The 19,020-nt window shown below is 43.6% G+C and overlaps 1 protein-coding gene across 7 annotated transcripts in view; it reads right to left on the bottom strand.

Moving 5' to 3' along the window:
* The window catches only part of palld (palladin, cytoskeletal associated protein), a 67,821-nt gene that overhangs the window by 5,738 nt on the left and 43,063 nt on the right, over window positions 1–19,020 (bottom strand). For 4 of the 7 annotated variants that reach the window (XM_008407508.3, XM_008407510.3, XM_008407509.3 and 1 more), the window contains 7 exons: window positions 8,618–9,295; window positions 6,404–6,548; window positions 6,007–6,108; window positions 3,896–3,934; window positions 2,407–2,628; window positions 1,466–1,615; window positions 1,131–1,219 (listed from right to left, as the gene is read on the bottom strand). In XM_008407508.3, the coding sequence (XP_008405730.2) occupies window positions 1,131–1,219; window positions 1,466–1,615; window positions 2,407–2,628; window positions 3,896–3,934; window positions 6,007–6,108; window positions 6,404–6,548; window positions 8,618–9,295 (1,425 nt within the window). Of the gene's footprint in view, window positions 1–1,130; window positions 1,220–1,465; window positions 1,616–2,406; window positions 2,629–3,895; window positions 3,935–6,006; window positions 6,109–6,403; window positions 6,549–8,617; window positions 9,296–16,407; window positions 16,546–19,020 lie in introns of those variants that run through there. The other 3 variants (XM_081606577.1, XM_008407511.3, XM_008407512.3) reach the window with 3 other exon arrangements.

Here is a 19,020-nt window from a genome sequence, read left to right as displayed (position 1 = left end):
AGGCGGCGCTGTTATCTAATCGGGGCGTGTCCATGGTGATAACAGCTCACAGGTGGTTTTTATGTCCGCAGCCTCTGTGATCATCTTTTACTATCTGGCCTTGCATGAGTACACACGGTGTATACAAGGTCAGAACAAACATGTGTTCCCTCTCATTAACACTCTGATTTTCTTTGAATGAACAGTAAACAAAGAACAGAGTGTGATTTCAGTTCATGGCAAACACTTGTGTAAATACGAGTCTCCTGGAAGCTTTTCTGGCCTCAATCTGTGCAGAGATGAAATGCGAGGCGCTGCAGCTGCAGGCGTGCCAGCCAGCAGCTGGATGTACATGTTGTTACTTTAAAAAAAATAAAAAATAAAGTACAGGTTTTGTTATGTTTGCCCTTTTGAATGTTGGGACCGAATGGCTGAAAAACATATCACAATAGAAGCGTTTCAGTCGATAGTTACATTGGTTAGTTAAATATCGGAAATACTGTCAAACTGGTGACCTTTTCTGCTGTATCCAGATTTCATTTGTTTTGGTTTTTTTTATTATTTTTAAGCAGTTTTGAGGAAGAGTGGTGAAACATGAAACTGCTGCTGCACTAGTTACCCAACAGGTTGTTGCTAGGTAACCAAAGCCTGAGTGAGTTGACGCTACTTCCCTTGCTTAGCTAGAGCCTCTAGAGGTTGAGCGGCTAAAGCCTTTATTCTGCCTACATCTCCCAGAATGCAGTTCTGGATTGTCTTTTGCAATATATTTCACTGAACCCCAAATTTACCCTGACATGCATGTAGGTTTTCACATTTTAGTCCTTTCTACTTCCACTTCTTACCCATGTGTCCACCCACAAGTCTTTTGCAGAGATAAACAATTGAGAAAATGTTCAAATATCACATATAGTTGTACATTTGTCTGTTATTTTCTCAAGCGTTTACACCGCCCTTTATTTCCATCGATTGTGGTTTTGATCTTGGTTGGTTGCACTTGACATTTAAAATGAAACAGACTAGCCAAGTCAGCAGCTGATTAAACAAAAAAAATTCCCCCCTTTTAGTAGAACAAATTTGACCCGACACCATCAGGCAATCTGACCCAGCATAAAGAAAGAGAAAAAACAAGCAGCCTGGCTGTAGATCCTCACCTGCGCATGTGACCTGGAGCCATCCGTGGGCTGCGGCCGCGCTGGTTCACCGCCTGGACCATCATCCTGCCGGTGCAGCTCACCCGGCCCTGCAGTGGGAGGACAGAGAGCTGGAGTCTGAACCCAGGACTGACAGTCAGACAAAGCAGGAGGAAATTAGATGTGTCTGATAAAGCAGGAGAGCGCTGCTCTACAGCCTGTCCTACATGAACCTTCACCCCTCTGAGGGTGTTAGTGAGTTCCTGCTTCATTCAACGCCTTCTTCCTGTTCAGGCCAGCAGGGCGTTATCTGCAGCCTCCCAGATAAATGTTTCTTTCTTTTTTTTCTGACTTACATCTGGGTTTGCTGCCAGGATGGTGTAATTTCCGTCGTCGTCCAGTGAGGCCGCCGCCGTGTGCAGCGAGCAGGTACCGTCCGGATCCCGGCTGATCCGGTAGTGTTCACTCCTCTTGGAGATCTGCTTGCCGTCTTTAAACCAATATACCTGCAACGAAATGGTGCAAAAACTCAACATTCAAGTTTTGTTGTTATACGGTGATTTTCTGTGAATGTCATATTTTAAAAGTAGCACCAGGTTTTTAGATGTTCTTGTGTCTTATTACAGCTGGTTGCTCATCGGCCCCTTTCATCTTCAGGCATAATTCATAGACACCGGGTTCTTCTTAAGAAGTTAGACTATTATCAAATCGTAACTTATTTCTGTAATTCAGAAACTTCTGTATGCATTTATTGCACATCATTTGAGGATTATGGCCCACAGTTAATAAAAATTCAAAATTCAGTAGCTCAGAAAATGAGTTTCACAAGACAAAAAAACAATAATTTTTCAAAATAAGTGTCATCACCTGCACATAATCATGTGAAACACTGCAGTCTGAAACACTGACCATAACATTGCACAGATTGGATTTATGAAAATAGATTCACTTAATGGAAACAAGGCAATAAAAAAAAAACACCTCGTGTTTTTTGATAAAAGCTTTTAGCGCTACGTGAGGTGGGTTTTGCAAAACTGCAATGGAAAAACGTTTTTTCGCATCACAAGAGCCACATGATACACAACCGGATGTTACTACTGACAAAAACTACAAAGAAGACGACAGGAAGTGGTAGGAGGACGATGGCTTGTTTTTTAAGGACATTCATGTAAGTAGGTCACTAAAACATAATCTCTGAAGATTGTGGATACAGAATGCTGCATAAGTGTACTGATGGAAAGTTGTGTGAAAGGAAAAAGTGTGATCCCATGAAACCGTGTGAATCAGTGGTGAGCACCTTTGGTTTGGGGTCTCCGTGGACCTTGCAGGAGAAAGTGACCGGCATGCCCTCGAACACCTTGTAGTGTTTCAGCTTCTGGTCAAAGGAGGGCGCCACCCCCTGGCCGGCGGAGTCCTCGTCGTGCTGGACGTCGTCGTCCGACTCCTCCACCGGAGAACGCTCCAGGCGATATTCGATCTCGCTGATGAGGCGCTGCTCGAAGCTGGACACTTTGTACTCCTGAACACAAGACACACGGGGCGAGTCAGGAGACGTCTAGACCAGAGAGAATCTGAGAAGCGTGCAGAGACAGAGCACCGAGGTCCATTAACTCGTTTTCACCGTCACCCAATCGAGCCGAACTCTTCCCCTCAGTTTCCCCCCAGATGAGCCACTCCTCCTCCACCACCATCCCCATCAATCCCTCATCGCTCCGCGGAGGAACATCTGCAGAGCAGCTCAGCGTGATGACACATCCCGCAGATAATGACAGGCCTCGGGCGCAGCTGCAGAGCCGGTGCTAATCCTCCTGAGCCGGCGCGGAGAGGAGGCCGGTGCCGACCCGAGATCACACCAAGAGGAGCAAGATTCTCTGAGGACCGGACTGAAAAACGGGGCTGTTCGCTGCTTAAAACGTGAACAACACGCGAAACGACGTGCGTCACTGTGAGACGTGACGATTTAGCAACACAACACGCTGAACAGCGTGTAACAAAAGTCTTTCTCACTTTTTGTCACAACCACAAACGTGTTTTACTGGGATTTGATTTGATGAAGCAACACAAAACGCTGCATAATGATAAACTAGAAGGAAAAGGATTTATGGTTTTTAAAACACGTTTCTGACAAATTAGACCTTTCAATATGTCGGGCAAATTTAAGCTTTGTCTTACTGGATGGAGAACCTCTCAACGCAAACATTCAGGTTTTGTCAGATGTGTTTAGGTCTGGACTTTGACTGGGCCATTCTAGTATAAGAATGATCTTTGACATACACCATTTTTCTAGCGTACAAACCTCCATCCTATCCTTAAGTCTAACAGGTTTTCTTCTAGAAATGCCTCCCCACAGCATGATGCTGCCATGACCATGTTTCACAGAGGACGTAAAGTGTTCAGCTTAAAACGCTGCACAAAGTTCCTTCTTTGTTTCTTCCATGTCTGCTTCATTTATTTGATAGTGGTTCAGATAACTTGGTGACTTCTGAAGGTTTCCTTCGGAGGCATCAGAGAGGATTGGAAATAAATTCACAACTTTGTGTTGGTCCATCGCGCAAAATCCCAGTAAAACACATTAAGGTGTGTGGTTGTAATGGATATTAATATTTCAACAAGGCACTGAGACATTTTTATGCTTGTACAAACCAGGGACAGGACTCACATGTCTGGTTTTCTAACTTCTAAAAACACATCAGTGTGATTTCAATTTGCAGATCTAAAAACGGTGTGGATAATAAAAAAATAAATAAAATTAAAACTGCGTCAGGAAAGAGAAGGTTGAAATGAACCTTTTGAGGGCAAGTTTCTGCATCAGCTGACTTGTCTTCCTGTTGGGAGAAAACACACGTTTTGGTCGAGTGTGTTTGGCTCTGAGCGTCACACAGTGAGGGGAAACAAGCGCTCCTGGTGCTCCAACCACTCCAGCTCTCCATGCAAAGAGTCACAAAGAAATGGAAACGTGGAACAGCTTGGTGTGTTTAGAAGTGACCTGTCAACCCTCTGTGTTCACCGCCGCGTTTAGCGGCTGTACCTTCACATTGTTTCAGATTTAGCCTTTTTCTCGGTTGACATAATTGGAAACGAACGGCTCATCTTTGAAATACACAACCGGCTCCGGGAACTGTTGCTATTTTTGTTCCCTTCAACAGAACTGGCTTGTTGGCTCTGAGTAAGACAAACAGCCACATTAGCGCTAGTTGGATGTTGCCGTGGAACAACAGAGGGTTGGGTAAACAGAGCTTTTTATGGCGGGCCGGCGGGACCGCCGCTGCTCCTCGCCGGCTCAGGGCGGGGCCGACGGGCGATCGGGAGATAGAAGGGTCATCAGAGTTTTCGTGTCAAACGGTGAACATGCAGCACAGTGAAGGGGGTGGGGGGGGGTAGGGTAACCTGCTCCGGTGAGGACATGTTGGTGAAACATTTCCATGCCTGTGTGATGCTCCCCTGCTGGGGCCAGATGCAGAAACAACGTCGACACGCAACAGAGACTTACTCACAGCCAGACGTTTGCAATATTTCCCTTTTGATTTCATACATTTAACTGCAACCATGTGTTCCAAAACATTATTTAGAGTTTGTTGACGTTCAGATATATTACTGACTACAAGGTTTTCATAAACAGACACTCAAAGCTTGTTTGATTTTTTTCTCTCTGATGTTTCGTTTCATCCTTCCAACTTTCCGCATCTCGTCACGTTACAAACACAAACTCCGCTGCGTCGCGTCGGAGTGTTGTGTGATGGCCCAACTAATGTCGTGCTTAATGGTGAAGTGGGAGAGAAACGACGTGTGGGTTTTTTTCCAGAAAATCTGAAAAGTGCGGCATGTAACTGAATTCAGCTCCCCTGAGCCAATACTTTAATGTGGAAGATGCGCTTCGTGAAATGTTTAAACCAAAAGGCGGCTGAATCCGGATGCGCACCAGACTTTTGGTTTCTGATTACATGAAATCAAAATTGGATACATAAAGGTTTGTGGTTTGTAATGTGATAAAATGAAAAAAAAAAAGTTTAAGGGGATTTATATGGTGCTTTTCAGGGTTCGTACACGGTTCCCACTGTAAACTTCAAGCATTTTTAAGGAAAGTTTGGAGATGAACACAATACAAATTAACTACAAAATACGTTTTCCAATCACTAATATGTTATCATTTATTACTGTTATTAATAATATCTTGTGATTGTGTTCTACAGCAGAAACTAGATTTGTTTTCAAATGTCTCTTTTGCACACTCTTTATAAACCCGACTGCTCTGAGAACAACACACTAATAACAAAAAAAATCCCCCAATTTCAACAATGTTGCTGTAAAATATCCAACGCCAAACACGAGTGAACGTTTATTTCAACTAAATGAGTCAATAAGTCATCGGGCCATTAGGAATGATGAATATTTATGACATTAACACAATTTAAACAAATCTTGTTGAGGTAAATTACCTCAAACACAATAAACAAAGTTAAAAATACATTTCTGTAAAATGTTCTCACCAAGTGTTGTTGCATTTAGCAAATATAAATCATCTCAGTGATTCTTACTGACATGTTTAGTCTGATTTAACTTCAGACAGTGAGGGGAAAAAAAAGAGTCTTTTGTAGAAAATATTTGGTTTCAGCTGTAAATTGTTTTTCTCCAAATTTTAGCTTTTAATCAAATTTTGGATTGGACTTTATTACAAAACAGTGCAGTTTGAATATGAAGACTTTTAAGGACTTCATGCAGAAACCTTGATCAGGGCTCCAGGGTGTTGTATGAACCCTGACGCTCCCTAATTTTAGAGGATAAAAATTCTCCATTCATCCACCTGTGACGACTGTGAACAACAATAATAATAATAATAATAATAATTTCAGCATCTGGCCCCAGCGGTGTCTGTCCCCCGTGTGAAGGGCCCTCATACCTGTGTGACCGGCTCCTCCTCTGTGTCCTGTGTGTTCAGGACTGTGGCAGCGTTGTCGGCCCCCAGGAGCCTACGGGCCATCTTCTCCTCATAGGTTAACCTCTGCAATCAGGGATTAATGAGGTCAGCGCGGGTTAGTGGGGTCAGCCGCACAAAAACACACGTTCACACACCGTCGGTTCGGGTGGCAGCCTGCGTTCAGGTCCGCTGCTAAAACGTCTCACATTCATCCAAAGGTAAATCCAACCGAAGCTGAATGAGTATCGCTTTCATGGAACTGCAATCTTTTAATTAGCTTTTTTCGTTCTTCTTAGCGCGTGTTAATCCATGTTAAAAGGTGATCACGCTCGCTGACAGGAGCTCACACACACACGCACACACACGGATGAAAACACACCTGTTGACCGTTGCTCATGCGCTCCTCTTTAAAGCGCAGCTTTCTCTCCAGATCCTGGATGACTGCGTCCTTGGAACCCTGGATGTCGGAGTCGGAGACGACGCGAGGCGTCTTGGTGACTGACGACTTCCTCGGAAACACTTTGCTGAAAGAAAGATAAAAAAAAACAACTCATCATTAAAGTCGTGCTTCTTTGTGACACACGCTCCTACAATCTCAAATCTTTTTCCTCCTGTTACATCGTTACCAGAACTCTCTCTGTCTCTCGTTAGGCCTTATCTGGACATGTCCAGCTATTGCATTCCTCTCTGTATCTTCTTATCTCTCTACGAATGCAGCAGGAATGCCAGGGTGAGAGAGGGAGTGCAGGAGTGAGTGAGGGGCCGATGAAAAATAACCGGCGGAGAGATGAAGGTGGAATGGGAAAACTTTCCCCTCTCGTTAGGAGAGAGGAAGGACCTGCAGATTTTTATCAGCCAAGAGCAAAATGAAAGTATCAACGGGGATTTTGACATGAAATCATAAAAGTAGTGATGGATCATACGTGGATGTGAACTCGAGGCAGCCCTGCAGCGGACAGTGAGGGGAGATGAAACGCTCATCGGGGAGTTTCCATCCTCAGTCTACAGATTAATCACACACGCCACTTCATTTCTTAAAACTGCGCTAAATTTCAAACTTTGAGCAGCACCGTCTCATTTTCTTGTTCCATGTTTTTAATTTGGAATGAAAAGAAATGTTCTTTTATTTAGATTTTCTCCCGGTGTCCCATCCGGGAAGCTCGGGCAAACACTGCTGTGGGTCTGGTTGCCTTGCAGTGTAAGGGCAAATTAGCTCTGCATAAGCATGATGATAAATATTAAATATTTTATAAATTGTTTGCTGATTGCACTAGGAAAACAAAATCAATTCAAATTCTGGAGAATGAGCTGGTGTAGATAGGCGCCTGGTTTAAGTGTAACAATGTTTTATCCTCTATCAGCAAAACAAACTTCCAGTAAAAAAAATTTAAAAAAGTTTGTTCTTTCATTTACTTGTGTTAAGAGGTGGGAGAACATCTTTAAGTAGAATCTGTCTGATAACATGTAAAAGACACATAAACCACGGCCTGATCTGAAGAAATTCAAGAATAAATAAAAAACAAAATCATTTTAATATAAGTGTCTAGAAAAGGGCCACAAAGCCCCTGGACTCCCAAACTGAAGCACTTCAGTTATTATTCCACGTCTGACGTGTGAATAAACAAAAAATAAACTAAACTGGATTTTCCTCTGGTTGCATAAATGACTTGATGAAATTAATGGCATGTGTGAGTATTTGTTTGACTTGGTCTCACCTTTCCCTCTCAGGTCAGAGGGTTTATTTTGTTGCTGTTACACCTTTGGTAAACTTTGCTTTCTCTCTCGCTGCTTTATCTAGTTTTTCTTTTTCAAACATGTCGTATAAAAATGTAAACATGTCGTTTCTCATCCATCTAAGCCTCCCGCCTGCCGCCTGGACGTTTACGTCCAACCGGGCTCTGTTATGGGCTCATGCTGGGTAGAAAGAGCCTCGAATCTCTCGCTTGACACAATGCACAATGACACAATGCTCTGAGCAGACAGTGGAGTGTAGAGGTGCGTTCACACCATCCCTGTTTAGTCCGCTTTAATCCAGCTCTGGTTCATTTGTCCAGGGGAAGTGTGAATGTGCACCTAAAAATCTCAGTCTCTGTCTGGTTGAAGTGAACTCTGGTGTGGCTTGAATGCGTATGTAAACGCAAGTGGACCAGAGACCGCTCCAAAAGCAGGAAGCAGACTATACTGCAGGGCATTCTGGGTAAATACAACCAAAACAAACGTCAGCACTAGAACTGCATTGTGGTCTTTTGTTTCCCTGACTGCTTGTTGTTACTGCTGCTGTTTTTAATCGAATTACTGTACGGCATCTTTGACTGTCTTTAAAAACCTTTTAAAGATAAAATATATTATTATTATTATTACAAAACAGAAATCCTACAACCATTTTTGTTTACATTCTGTGAAGAATGGAGTTGTGCTCATGTCTTCTTCAGAGGTTTCTGTTGCATTTCTTTCTGTTGTTCTTGGTGCAGCGCCACCACAGGTGAGGAGGGGAACAGGTTTTCAACTAGTTCGTTTCGTTTGTCACAGTGCGGTGTGAACGAGAACCGCAGCAGCTGAACAGGTAGCAAATGTGTGACATTTGGACACTTACATGGTGCCGTTGCCTTTGGGGAGGCCCAGGCTGTTGACAGTGGGGCTGCCGGGTGTGGAGGGGCTGGAGGGCAGCACCGAGGACAGAAAGCTGGAGGCGGGAGACGGGGGCACCGAGGAGAACGGTGACGACACATCCAAGACGACTGGAGACATGGAGACAGGAGGAGGAGGCGGGGGCGGAGGAGGGGGGAAGTCCTGGCCGGGGCCAGAGGGAGAGGACAGGTTGCTGGGGCTGAGGAACGGCGGAGGAGGAGGTGGGAAGGATGGAGAGGTCGGAGACTCAACGCTGCCGGCCTTTGTGAAAGGAGGCAGGGCCACCCGGTTTAAGGGCTTGTGGGAGGCGGTTGGAGACAGCGGGGAGGACAGGCTGGACCCAGAGGAGCCAGAGGAGAGGGCGACGTAGGCCGCCCCACCCGGGCTCTGGGCAGCAATGAACTGCTTGGGCCGGGCGTAGTTGAAGGTACTGGCCTGCATGGCGGTGCTGCTCTCCAGCTCCTGGAAGGACGGGGGTGGGGGGAGAGGCGGCGAGGGCGGAGCAGGTGGAGGTGCTTCCTGAAGCAGTTGCAAGGGTGGAGGCGGGACTTCCTGGATGTGCTCCTGCTGCTGCTGCCAGATGGCTGCCTCCTGCTGCTCCAACAGAATCTGGTCCTGGAGCTGCTTCAGCTGGGCCGCGTTCCTGAGAGGAAGAGGAGAAGAAGACTCAGTCAGGGTAGCTTCCTTTAATCCTCACCGCTTTACAGCAGGTGGAGGGCGGATGTAACACGGCAACGCTGAGGAAAAAAAAGCTACAAAACCCAGCATCTGTTTTCAGTTTCTCCACAACGACAACAAGTTTCGACACTGCAAAAACACAAAGTCTTACCAAAAAAAATAAGACAAAACCTTACAAATCAGTTTTCGGCAAGATATGGGGGCTTGTTTTAAGTAAATAATTATTTAATGCTGATGAAAAAGTGTTAGATCCACTGGAACTAGCACTTCTTTTTTTCTAATTGATACACTTGTCTTATTTCAAGTGTTCCAAGATATTTCTACTAGAAAACAGACCACAAATACTTGGTAAGATGTTTTTTCTGTTTTTGCAGTGCATCAGCTACAGTCAGTGAGAGAACTACTGACAGAGTTTAACCTTTAGAAACGTCTCTGACGTTTCTCTGACTAGAGTGAACTGTTATTCCTGGGCTGCGTCAGGCACCAGGTTTGGTCAAACTGGAATATGTCCGACTTCTAGGGAGGAAACAACTGCACGAGCAGCAGGGACTGATAGTTTATCAGCTTGTAGCCGTTAACAAAGAGCCAGACTGTTGACAGCACTTTGAATGCGCTGCAGGAGTCAGACTGCTGTTATTCGGCTCCGGCTTGCAGCCTAGAAAACTGATAATAGAAGCGCTGCAGAGGCTGGTTTCCGCTCTGTGAAACACAGTTTGGTATGACTCCTGCTTGGATGTTTTGCTGAAAGAAGAAAAACATAACTGTGACACATGCGAGTCATTTATCCAGATGATGAAATGCTGTTTGTCTGGGGGTTTTCAGAGCTGCGGTTGTCCAGTTTGGTGACCGTCCTGCGATGTCATTGTGGAGGAGAGACGGTGGAGTTTCTCGGATGTCATCTGCTCCACATTTCTATCCTCCACGAAACTTTACATGAACTAGTAAAGTTTCAAAGAGACCAAGTGTTGTTATTTCAGGGTGGTTGTATGTATCTTTTTTTATGTATGTGAAGTCCATAAACTTAAAAACACAACAAATGAAGGATTTCTTTGATCATGTAGTGGCTTCATGTCTTAGTATTCATAGTCCTTTGTAGAAACTTTGTAGTTCTGCCACATAGCTGGACCTTAGGGGAATAAAATACATAGAAGCTTTTGCTTCTAAGGTAAACAATATGTGGAAAAGTTTATGAGATGTGAATAATTTTGCAATGTATTGTGGTTTAGGGTTTACCTTCTTAGCTATTTACATTCCGACATGTTATATTTGTATAATTATTTGTATAACTTGAGCTTCCGTCGGCTAACCAAACAGAATCCCTCGAGGAACAGGCCTTAAAAAGAAAGGAGGATTTCAGAAAACGTTTGATACCAGAGACAGCAGCAACACGCAGCATGTATATAAATCCTCTCCAACAGGCTCCCAAAATTACATTCCAAACTTGTAAATGAGGGCAATATGGGGCTCCTTTGAGTCTTCACAAACTATAGGAACCACAGGCCTGAAGCGCTGCTCCCCGCAGGCATCAGGAAGACGACACTGGTGTCTAGGAAAAGCCCGAGAAGCTGTAAATCTTGCAGCATGTTGTGCAGCGTGTTGTGCAGCGTGTTGTGCAGCGTGTTGTGCAGCATGTTGTGCTGCATGTTGTGCAGCGTGTTGTGCAGCGTGTTGTGCAGTGTGTGTTGCATGTGAGAATGAGAAGTTCTCCACTGCTCAGAAAATACTGTACATCCCGGCGCGCGCGCATGTTGTCTGGACTCCACCAAGTTCACGTGCCCAAATCTTTTCCAGATGTCACATAATCAGTGGAGTGTTTCAACTATTTTTTCCTATCTGTGACAGTGCAGCCCCCCCCCCCCACTTGTACTTCCCACCCCTCTCCTTTTAGGTACTGCTGCCAACAGCAGCATGACTGATTAGTCTCTCCGAGCCATTTTGGTTTTTCATTTTGGTTATGCGCTTCCTTCCAGACTGGACTTCACAGGCCCAAATAAATACCCATTAATCCACAAGCATCCATTCCGATCGTTCCAGCTCGTCCCCACCTGGTGCTCTCCTTACGGTTCTCACCGACCGCAAAAAAAAAAAAAAAAAAAAGAAGCAACACAATCAGTTCAACATGTCTGCCTCTTTGTGTACGTTTTCCTTTACATTTCCCCAAAGCTCTCCTCCTCAGGCCTCCAAAGAAAGTGAGCTTTTACAGGAATAGTTTGGCAGCTGGCGAGGCTCGCGGCGCTCCGCAGCAGTTTCATTCCTTTTTTGGCTTTGTTCTTGGTGCGTCAGGCAGAAGTGGCCGGCAGAAAGGAAACACACTTCATATCCTCACGGCCCCATCCCTCACTGCTTTACTGGCTCAGCATGAACACACTTCAAAGACCTTTTTGGCATGCATCAGGGTTTTTTTTTCTTCATCATCTTCTTCTTCTTCTTCTTCTTCTACGTACTTGTGTTACAGTTCTTTTTGGAATTAAAAAAAAATTGAAACAGGAGGCAGAGTCGCAAAAATAAATCGATGAATGGTGAGTTCAGGTTGGTCACGGAAGTTACAAATTCCAGCTCGAGGTGCAAATACATTTCTTTAGAAGTGTGTCACCAAAATCACAAGCTAAGAGGTTTGTTTCCTATCACATAGGCTGTCATTTCTACTTTTTATTCCAGCTGCAAGAGAGCGAGAGAAAGCAAGGCTTTCAAAACATCATAACTAAGGTAACGTGATGCAAAAGCCAGCTTTACTTTCATTTACAACTTGTCTTGTTAAATGCTGTCATTGCTGTTCTGAAATCTCCCCTATCGCAGCTGATAAATCTGCATCTGCAGGTAGAGCTCAACAAAAATCAGGGATCGGAATTTGGTCACAAAATTAGGGTCTTGTCAAGAACTTTGTAACTCTCCGGCTTTTTCTACAGAGTTTCGATGCAGATTCAAGAAATCTGTCATGGCTTGGCAGCTTTCGTCCTCCAAAACTACTTAGTGCAAGAAGATTATAATTATAGCCAAATTACAGCTGCATCTGAATCTGGTTTAAACATTCGCTTCATGCTTAAACGGTCAGTCTGGTCTTATTTCCAGCTGTGTAAATATTTTCATGTCCCACTTGAGAATTTGGATCAATCAAGCTACCAGCCAGAGATTGTCCAGAATCAGATCAGCCTCCAGCTTCCACTTTCAGAAATCTTTGACCACAAAGCTCAACAGAGTCGTCCCACCATGCATTGCTTCTTAATAATCCACCTGAGCTCAGCTGCTGATACCCTGACCTGTAGTTTCTGTAAATATCTCTCACAAGAAGCCTTCAGCAGATTTCCATTTGTCCCTTTTATTCTCCGTCCATATGTCAGAGCGGGGTCTAATTAGTAGGGAAGTTTTCCTGTGTCGCCACGCCAACAGTCCTGTGTTTTGCTGTTCTGCTTCGGGCCAACTGGCCCACAAAGCCGTTCGCTTCACAGAGAAAACACTTCAGCTCCTCTGTGTGCTGCTCCGACTGGAAGACGCAATTAATCTTCCGTCTCGGAAGCCTCTCTCCATCTCTTTGCCCCCTCTCTCCTGGAGGACTCGAGAAGCTGTAAACGGAGGAGGTCTCTTTGGGTCGGGTTTGTACATTCTTAACAAATTTGGAGGACGAAAGACGAGACAAAGAGCGATCCAGACTGGAATCTCCGTCACATTTCTGAAAGCATAATAACCAGACCGTGTAGCAGGCTGACGGTAACATCGCCGAGGGAGAGTTTTACAGCGCTGTGATGTTTCAGGCTCAGTGAGAAGCGCCAGATGCAGCAGCAGCATGTTGCTTTAATAAATGGAGACCCCGGCGTTGTAACAGGCCATGTTTGCTCTTTGTTGCCTACTTGAACTCTAACGGCCCACGTCGCATTTGGTTTGCAGTGTGGAACTCATTGTTCCACACTGCAAAAACACAATCTTACCACGATGTTTTGGTCTAGTTTTTAGTGCAAATATCTCAGTACACATGAAAGAAGACGAAACTAACCTACAAGTAACTTTTCAGCAGGATTAAGGAGCTTGTTTTAAGTGAATAATTACTTAAGATTAAAAGTTTTCCAAATGTTATAAGTTAAATTATCTTGTTCCATCGGCAGATTAATCCACTTATAACTAGTACTTTTTCCATCAATATTCAAAGAATTATTGACTTAAAATAAAACTCTCATAGTTTGCTGAAAAGCAACTTGTAAGGTACTTTTGTACTTGTTGACCTTTTATGTTTTTTGCAGTTCAGGACCAGAGCAAGTAAGCAGAGAGCCATTGAGGGATTTTTATCTGCCGTCTGATCCTGCCAGCTTTGCAGCTGGCCGTAAACGATGGAGCCGCTTTATTATCTTCGCCAGCTGAAGACAGGAAGCGAGCAGGAAGTTGTTGAGTGTACGTCGGCAGTAATGAGGGGTTTCCTTCTGTAAACAACAACAACGCGGAGACGACTAAGTCTCTGCCTGCGCGCCTCTAAAAGCAGAAGAGGGAGGGGGAGAGACTAGACTCCTGCCTTCAGCTTATAAAGCCAGCGTGTGTTTGCATTACACCTCCGAATATTTGTTTCTGCAAACACCTCTGTGGCTAGGTAACGCCGGGGGACTTTGCTATTCATAAATGATTTATGGTGGAAAGTGAAACCGGATTTGAGGGTCACAGTTTCTGTGGTGGGAATCGTGTACAGTTGAAGCCGCGACCCTACATGTGTTTAATTCAGATTTAAAACAAAGTAGAGCATAATTACAAAGTGGATTCCTGAAAGGCATGCTGCAAATTTATAGTACACCCCCTTTTACTCTGATACCCTCTAAATAAAACCCAACTGGATATTGTTCTGAGTTTCATTTGTGAGTATCAGGATCTACCACATAAAATCCAACTAAAAACATATTAGAAGTTTCTGGTTGCAAAACGATACAATGCGATACAGCAAGATTAAAATCCCCCAATCGCTGAAGATTAATCACATTATCATTGTGTTTAAACGCTGCCTTGCTGTCAGTGAGCATTGCGTCATCATGGCCGTGAGTCTCTGCATGAACTCGCCTGAAGTAGTAAAATCACGTTAATCTGTCACAGAGAGTGAACTCATACGTGAAATGACGTGCAGACTGATCGGTCGATGATGTCCGACCTCCCTCCGTCACCTGGTTCTGCAGAAATGTGTCACATCAGCAGCTTCTAGACGTTTGCTGAACAGAGCGACGTGTTTTATGACACATTTACTGTCAAAATACAGCTTATTGCCAATGAATTTTAGGATAGCTAGCTCCAAAGAGTAAAACAGAGCACTTTCTAGCTAAGACACTACAAAGACACAAAATCATACAAAGTATTAGCATAGCCTCGTTTTTAGTACAAATATCTTACTACACTTGAAATAAGACAAAACTCACTTACAAGTAACTTTTCAGAGATACTTTGTATGATTTTATGTTTCTGCAGTGAAAATTCAAAAGGATTTCTTGACCCTTGAACTTTTTCACATGATGCCAAGTTACAACTCCAAACTTCAGGATACTTTAATGGGATTTTACCCATCAGCCCAACTCAAAGCGGAGCGTAATTGTGATATGACATGTAAAACATCCAGTTTTAACTTCTTATTTAAGAAATGTGGCATGACTTTGTACTCCATAAACAAAAATCCAGAAGCCAGTCAACGAACTTAAATCACAAGAGATCAAAATCTAACTTTTCCAAAACTCTGTGTGGCAAAAAACCCAACAACTCCCAAGATGAAACAACAATGGAGGCAACATCACACTGTGAGGATCAGGCTTTTCAAAGCCAGTCATAGTTGTGAGGAAAAGATGGATGGAGCTAAAATGCAGAACAATCAAACCTGTGAAAGATTTGAGACTTCACCTTCTGCTTCCCATTGTTGCAGAACTTTGTGTTGGTCTGTCACGTAAAACCCAATAAAATACTTTGAAGCATCCATCTACAGTCCATTAGTCACTGCGTTCACATCTGCTGCGCCGTCTTACTCCAGCTTTTCTTCTTCTAAAGGGCTCAACTTACTCTCAACCCCACTCCTCCCTGGGTACCACCATCCATTCTTGCCTCCTCCTCCCCTTGCCCATGTCTATAATTGCACACACACCACATAAAATAGAAGCAGACTGTTTTCTCACCCCACCACCACACCCCTCCTCTCTTTTACAATCTTTAAAGTGAAGCACAGAGCTCTTTTCCAACAACTCACGGTCGCACACTTTTTCCCTGTCCTACTTTCTTTCTTTCTCATCTTACACCGTCGCCACCCCCTCCCAAGCTTCGTATGCGTTTTATATCTAGGCGTAAAACAGATGAAGGCTGCTTCATCTTCATCCATTCTCCTATTCCTATTCTCTGTCCAAGTGAGTTTCCTCTGCTGCAGGAATGCTGAAGACATTCTTCCTTGGATTGGAGTGGGAAAGAGATCGCCATCAAATGGGATTAACAGCAGGAGTGGAAGGAGAGGAAGAGGAGGAGGAGATGCAGAAAGTGAAGAAATCAGCCAGCAAACGAGTTGGAGCGCAGCAAGCCACGAGCTTTCTCACTCTGGAGAGTCTATTGTGTTAACTAATCCATCCGATTCCGCTGGGGAGCTCGGCAAACACACGAACCCCGCCACATAAACACAGTCTGAGTTTGTTACAGACACCAGTCTGGAGGGAGAATGGGTTTCTGGTGATGCTTTTCCCCTTCTGGTTTCCTCAGTCTGAACTGGCTCCCTCTTTATGAGCCTCACCTAAATGAATGGGTATCAAACTCAAGCCTCTGGGTGCTTCCAAAAACACCAGAGAGCCTCTTTGAACGCGCAGGATTTCAGCACAGGCCGAGGAAAGCTAAAATAATCTACATCATCATTTGGTAATTTGGATTTCTAAAAAAAAAAAAAAAGAAGACTATGAATAATAAAAATGAGAAATAAAAGGAGATAACATTTTTGAAAACGTTCCTCTACTTGATGTGAAACTCTTAAAAAGTTACAGAAAAGCACATTTCCCTCCCTTTCTCTCATTCCAACCCAAAAGTCTAAGTAATGCTGTGAGAATAAACTCCCAGTTGACACAAGAGAATAATAAAAGGAAAGTAAAAGTCTACCTTTAGCGGGATGATCTTCGGTGTGAATGAACCGCTGCAGCGTCTCAGTGTTGCTCTGCCAGGTACAGAGCGGCTTTTATAGCTGCGGGCAGCCAGACAGTGACACAGGCCGCCTCCCTGCCTTTCTCTCACTCTCTCTCTCTCTTTCTTTTTCTCTGCATGAGTCAGTCGCTCTGTGGGCTCCTCCCCTCCACAGTGTGAGCACACACTGCCAGAAAGCAGCTGCTTACAAAAACCATCAGCATGTATTACAACAACTTAAAACTTTTTAAAGTTTGAGACGTTTTGAACTGCCAGCAAGTAAGTAGACATAAGAAAGACTCGCCAATTAAAACAACTTGACTAGAAGGACGACTGTGGAAAGAGATTTAGAGACAAAGCAAGATATTAAAAGGGCAGTATTATGTAAAATCAACTTTTTGAGTTTTATATCATGTTATAATGTTGTTCCCTGATCAAAAACACACCCGAAGTGTGGCCTTGATTCTTTCATGCATGTTTGAGAAATCCTTTAGTCTCCCCTGGTTCAAAATTTACTTGTTCAAAACGCCTGGATGGACCTAGCTCCGCCTTCGAGGACAAAGCTCCTCCTCAGCTTCTGTCTCACAGAGCAATTTCCCCACACAGCTCCTTCAGACTAGCCAGCAGCAACTAGCAAATTGAGGATCTGCTGAGCTCATTATAGGAGCTACAGCGCAGTGACACGCTGGTAAAAATGCTGTTAAAGGGTTAATAGGGGAGCCATGTTGTGATGACTTCCACAAGGCACAGTCTCAGAAAGAGCACGAATTTTTCATTTCAAAGGGTTAAACTACAAAGAAATTTTTCTTTTAAGTTATATTTGATATATACAATATTTTTTAAACAACTGAGGTTAAACAATTACCTGATTGTGCTATAAAATGGGACTATTTGCCTGAAAAACACATAAGAAGGTAGTTTGAGTTTTATGTTGAAAAAAATGCTTAAGTTGTTAACATCTGATTGACAGAAAATATTTTATTAAATGAAGGTGTTTTCAGTTACCATGAATGCAGAAAAGTTGCTCCTGGATGCTAAAGCTAACAGCTAATCCCAAAGGGATTTAACATCCACACTTTTTATGTAGTTTTAATCAAAAGCTGCATTTCTGTGGTATTGTCATTTTCTTTTACCACCAGTAAATGACAGAGATTGTTTTCGTCCAATCAGATGAAAAAAATTAACCTATCATAACCAACAAGTCAAAATACTTCACAGAAATTACAAAATAAAACTGTACGATGAGAAAAACACAAGAAAACTTCATACACATGAATTTTGTAGCGTAATAATATGCATAGCAAACAAATGCGCGTACTTTTACATTTCTACATTTCTTGAGCTACTGTATGATGTCACGTTCCTGCCACTTTTGAAAACCCGGCTAAACCAAAGTTTGTTTCCATTCTAAATATTCTTTATCCTTTACATAAATAAGCATCTGATTCAGTGATGCTTTTTTAAAGGTTTATAAGCTAATGTTCATATAAGGGACCTTTTTTTGAGACCGACGTTTTAAGACCGTAGAGTACGCTTTAATTTTGACCAATATCAGGCTAGCCATTAGCCTCTTCATTCAGTATAAACCCAGGTGACTCGTCTACGGTAGTTAAGATGTTTGCTGCTTCCAGAAAACCTCACTTCAAGGATTTTGGACTAACCCTTTAATCATCAGAGAGCTTTGGTTTGAATTAGCTCTCCGTTATTATCACCCCTCATATGTTAGAGGTGTGTATGAAGACGTTATCTACGTGTCCAGCACACGGAGCACAATAGCTTTATGCAGTGTGTGTTGTTTTAGGGTGTGGGAATAATAAAAGAGCCCGACTCTCTGCTTGGCGTGTGTGAGCACTCCCATCCTGACCGCATAGTTCTGCTTTATATTCACACAAGTATTTCCACGAGAATTTCTCAAGAGAAGGATTTTCTTCCTCATTTTTGAGCCATGAAGCAAAGTTCTTGTTATTAGGAATTTCTCATTTCTATTCTGGTGTGTTATGACTCTATTTTTAGAGCCGGCGCGTTCCAGGCTGGCTGATGAGTCACGGCAGAACCAGTGGAAGGTGGGAGAACTGGGATGCACTCCAGTGGGGTGTTTTATGTGCCCAGTCTAGTTACCGGTGGGAGGTCAGACAGCCACTCGGGGAGGTCTCGTTCCACTACGGAGCGAGTCATACCTCTGATTCACGGACTCTGAGGGGCGAATCACTGCGAGTCCCGTCTGTGTTTGTTCTCGGTGACAGCCGTGTCATGAGAGTGGAGTGTGTTCCCATTACGGAGCCCTCTAATTGAGATCCACAAGTGGGAGTTGTGTGGTCAACCAACTGAGATTGTCTACTGGCAGATAAGCCGCATTTACCACTTTGAGCTGATCACAGAATTATTGATCTCAGAAGGAAAAAATGTCGCCCTCGCTCTGTGTTTACATGGTCCAGAAGTATTCACACCCCGCAGACCTTAGCTTTTTTTTTCATGTTACAGTCACAAGCTTCGATGTGTTGTTGGGATTTTTTGAGTCTGGACCTTAACAAAGCATGTGTTGTAACATGTTTTCTACATGTTACATATAAATAAAAAATGTGCATCGTGCAT

The sequence above is a fragment of the Poecilia reticulata genome, chromosome 4 (assembly GCF_904066995.2).
Source record: "Poecilia reticulata chromosome 4, P_reticulata-male-v2, whole genome shotgun sequence".
Taxonomy (NCBI): domain Eukaryota; kingdom Metazoa; phylum Chordata; class Actinopteri; order Cyprinodontiformes; family Poeciliidae; genus Poecilia; species Poecilia reticulata.
Note: the sequence above shows the minus strand (reverse complement) of the source record. Positions and strands in the feature narration are given on the sequence as shown.